The sequence below is a fragment of the Aquarana catesbeiana genome, linkage group LG06 (assembly GCF_042186555.1).
Source record: "Aquarana catesbeiana isolate 2022-GZ linkage group LG06, ASM4218655v1, whole genome shotgun sequence".
Classification (NCBI taxonomy): Eukaryota; Metazoa; Chordata; class Amphibia; order Anura; family Ranidae; genus Aquarana; species Aquarana catesbeiana.
The window spans coordinates 6,656,344-6,661,113 of NC_133329.1; the positions used below are offsets into that span (position 1 = coordinate 6,656,344).

The window sequence follows — 4,770 nt, forward strand, 5'->3', positions numbered from 1 at the left end:
ATTGGTTCTTGAGGTCCTACAACTCAACATAGACACTTACATAAAATGATTATAAAAGGTATTCCACATACACAAGTGTTATTATAGAGAGGCCTCGTCTTTCAGATACATGCACACGCTCAATATGGCGTTTACAGGTTAGAAGATGTTGTCTTTAGATTAGTTACACAATGAAATCTTAAGATTACAACCAATGTCAGAAGAACTACAACTGCTAGCAATTCCAAAAACATAAGACACCACTTTCTATCTTACCTGCAATGTCTCCCCTGTTGCTAAAGTCATCACATACAATGGCAGACCAGCGGTTATGAATGGTCCTGCATTGTTCATGATGAGGTTAGAGTGTCCTTCACGTTTTTAGGCAGAAGTTACGAATGTGTTCAAGTTTTCAATCAAAGCCTATGGTGGGTGGGGGAGAAGACACCTATTGGATTGTGTTACACAACAGCATATAGACAGGAGAACTTTTTTTTTGTTTGTTTCAGTGGTGGAACATTTTATAAAAAGCTTCTTTGAGTTTGGGATTACCATTAATAAGGAGACCGGATTGAACCATTGAAAAAGACGTAAGTATCATGAAACATATCCAGTACCCCCAGGTTTGATCTTCAAATAGTTCTTGCCCATATATAATCATGACAATGCCAATCAAGGCATAGAAAACTACTAGACAAGCCATGGTCTTAACTGCACTTTGGTAGTCTTTCCCTTTGGTGTGACCCATGTTTGCTTCCATACGATGACTATGGAGCTTCAGAGATACGGCGCTGGCAGTTGTTGCCATTATAGCAATCAGGAATGGTGGGGAAGCCACCACCAGGACAACACTCATGAATTTCAGCCTCAGTCTGTAATGTTCTGAGGTCACCTCGGTGGCAGTGATGGTTGAGTTTCTGGGTAAGTCCTGATTGAAAATATATGATGCTATGAAACTCTCCAACAGAGAAAGGATTTCAACAATTAATATCAACAAAGGTATCATTCTGTCAATCTTCATCTTCATCCATGAGAGCAATCTGGATCGGAATTGAAGGATTTTTATAGAATAGAAGAGGCACAGATCAGCCGTGAGCCAGGAGCTGGAGGTGATGCTGTTAATAGTCAGATAGTTTAGGGCACTTGAGGCGTAATTAAAATTAAATGATGGCCCGTATAAGTACACCAGGAGGTTTAGAAACATTGAAATTGTGTAGCACATGGTGGAAACATTCAAGGCAATAAGGATATAGTTGCACGGAGCAATATTTGTCCTTTTAAAGCCAGAAAAGGTCAGAGAAAATATTATAAAGGCATTAGAACACAAGCCAACTATGGCCTCCAATGCCAGGACACCGAGGCAAACCACAGAAGCCGGGATGTTCATTGTCTTCTGATGAAACACGAGATCTAGCGTCCTCCTCGAGGTGCCTCAGGATTTTTGTGTGAACGTTTGTGTCTCCTTCAGAGAAATGTTCCACCTGACTTGTAGATCCTCATGTTGTTTACTCTTCATTGCCAATGTAAATGACTCCCGAAGAAAACACACCCATCACGAGCAGATGTCAAAGCCTTCTGGCCACCATTAACATTTTCATCACTGTTGTAAAAGGTCATTGCTTTCAATAAACTGATTTTGAATAAATGCAAATCACTGAACACTGAGCTGGAGAGTACTGATGACTGAATTCAAATACAATAGACGGAGAGCGCTGAGCTGAACGGCTGTAATTCCATATGTGACGATGAAATGCAGAAGGTAAGACATGCATGCCTATCTATGAATTTTATATATTTGCTTTCTGTTTAATTCTTTTCATTTCATAAATCCTAAAAGATGAAAAATACAATACAAGTAAAAAAAAAAGTGCTACAATACATTAGTAGAGTATTTTATGCTGGAGCAATACAGGGAATACACAGAGTCTGTGTACTGATTGTAGACAACATTTTAGGATTTGTACAATTTATTATTTTGACAAATTTGCAATTACTGTATGTTAAATAAAACATTTTAGAATCATTACTGAATTCTTGAATTCTAGAATGCATTTCCCCAAATGTGTAATGCCGCGTACCCACGAGCGGACTTTCCCGTGGACTAGGTCCGACGGTCTTTCCGACGGACTTTCGGCGAAGTTCCGACAGACTTTCCGAACTAATGGACTCGGCCACACATGATCAGACTAATGCCCCGTACACACTGTCGGATTTTCCGACGGAAAATGTGCGATCGGAGCGTGTTGTCGGAAAATCCGACCGTGTGTGGGCTCCATCGGACTTTTTCCATCGGATCGGAAAGTTTGAGAGCATGCTATAAAATTTTCCGACAACAAAATCCGATCCTTTAAATTCCGATTGTGTGTAGACAAATCCGATGGGCAAAGTGCCATGCATGCTCAGAATAAATTAAGAGACGAAAGCAATTGGCTATAGCCCTGTTTATAGTCCCGATGTACGCGTTTTACGTCACCGCGTTCGGAATGGTCGGATTTTCCGACTTTGTGTGACCGTGTGTATGCAAGACAAGTTGGAGCCAACATTCATCGGAAAAAATCCATGGATTTTGTTGTTGGAATATCCGATCAATGTCCGACCGTGTTTACGGGGCATTAGTCTGTTCAAAAGTCTGGTCGGTTTGAACGTGACGACGTAAACGGGACTAAAAAAGGAAGTTTAATAGCCAGTAGCCAAAAGCTGCCCTTGCATCGTATTTGGTCCGTCAGACTGGCACACAGACAAACAGTTTTCCCTATTTTTAGTCCGTCGGACAGATTTGGAACATGTTCTATTTCTAGGTCCATCGGATTTTTATCCCAAAAAGCTATCATACTAGCCCACACACGATCGGATTGTCTGCTGGACTAATCCCGTCTGACCTAGTCCACCAGAAAGTCTGCTGGTGTGTACGCGGCATAACAGAAAAAGAAAGTAAGACCCTTAACACAAAAACACAACTATTTGAAAAAAATAAATAAAAAATAATAAATATACTCGAGTATAAGCTGACCCGAATATAAGCCGAGGCACCTAATTTTACCACAAAAAACTGGGAAAACGTGTTGACTCGAGTATAAGTCTAGGGCGAGAAATGCACAGCTACTGTAAGTGGAAAAGAGGGTCAACAATGCCCATTTGCAGCCTCACTGTGCCCATTTGCAGCCTCACTGTGCCCATTTGCAGCCATAGGTCCCCCCAACTTTAAACTCGGTAGTTAAGGGTTCCTAGATGCCCCCCCTAGCTGCAGCCAAAATTTGGGGTCTCTGGACCCAAAGGGTCCCGAAATATAATTCCTGCAGATGGACACAGTTGACCGACTTTGGGGCCTCGTATCTCGGGACCACTTGGTGCTAGAAACCCCAAATTTGGTGTGCTAACCCAGTGGAACTCACACTACAACATATCCATATAGGTTCGGAAAATGTCAAGCACTTTTCTGCAGCAGAGAATTACATTTTCTGAACCGACTTTGGGTCCCCGTATCTCTGGGCCACTTGGTGCTAAGAACCCCAGCTTTGGATATGTTGTAGTGCTAGTTCCACTAGGTTTGCACACCAAATTTGGGGTTTCTAAATAGCCCTGAGATACGGGGCCCCAAAATCGGTTCGGAAAATGTCATTCTCTGCTGCAGAAAAGTGCTTGACTCGAATATAAGCCGAGGGGGGCATTCTCAGCACAAAAAAAGTGCTGAAAAACTCGGCTTATACTCGAGTATATACGGTAATTATAGTGCGTAAACAAATGTCTGTGGATCATATAAACAGTCCCAACACCATGTGGAATTGATCGTTTTGTAATTCAATCCATGCAAAATAGCACAAATATTGTACGAAGACCAACAAATTACAAAACTTTCAATTCCACATGGTGTTGGAACTGTTTAGAAGATACATGGACATTTTGCTTACACACTTAAATTATTATTATTTTTTTTTTATAAATTGTTTTTTGTGTTAAGCCTCTTACTTTCTGTTTCTGTTGTTTTTTTGTTGAAGGTGTGATTAGGGGCAGCTTCACATTTATATTATTAATATATATTTTAGTCACGCAGGACCCCTTCGCCAGGCATGTCACATGCCTGACGAAGGGGTCCTGCATGACTCCGAAACGTTGCACCTTTCTTGTGTTGTGATGCTGCAATAAACTACCCGTTTGGATGCCACTTTGTGCCAATCCTTGGTGTGCTGGCAAATATCTACGTTGTGACTTGAATCAGTATCCAGCTGGTTGTTGCTGCAGCACCCAAACCTTGAGAGCTCATACCAGGAACGTGTGTGATGAGACATAGAAGTATCACCCCAAAGCTCAAACACATATGCGGGTGTGCACATGTGTATGCACAGTATACTGACGGTGTCAGTAGAGCAAGTGGACGGTGTCAGTAGGGCAGAAATTAGTGTCGGTAGGGCAGTGGATGGTTTCAGTAGTTTATATTTTTATTATTTTATTTTAATTATTTTTTTACACATTTTTTGGATCCCTGTTAAGGGGCTCTGGTGAAATACCAAGGGTTTAAACAGGGGGAATCTGCACCACACAGAGTGATTAGGGTGTACCCAGGCACACCTGGCACACCCTGTGGGCACGCCAATGGTGCCATCACTGTACAATAATCCTTACAGTTGGCAAGTGCTGTAGAGGACCTAACATCGGTTTTGTTACAATGCACATTTTAGGCCTGAAGATTAGTTAGACCTTCAAAACATCCCATTTTTAAAAGCAGAGCCCTTGAAAAAATAAAATGGAGATAGTTGATTTTTTTTATTTTATTTTTTTTTTTAACCACTTGCC

General features: G+C 41.4%; 1 protein-coding gene across 1 annotated transcript; it reads right to left on the bottom strand.

Annotated features, from left to right (window-relative positions):
* Positions 1-484: 484 nt before the first annotated feature.
* On the bottom strand, positions 485-1,366 carry LOC141147439 (taste receptor type 2 member 143-like). Its single transcript, XM_073634673.1, has one exon. It carries the CDS (start codon positions 1,364-1,366, stop codon positions 485-487), a length of 882 nt encoding a protein of 293 aa, XP_073490774.1.
* Positions 1,367-4,770: the final 3,404 nt, after the last annotated feature.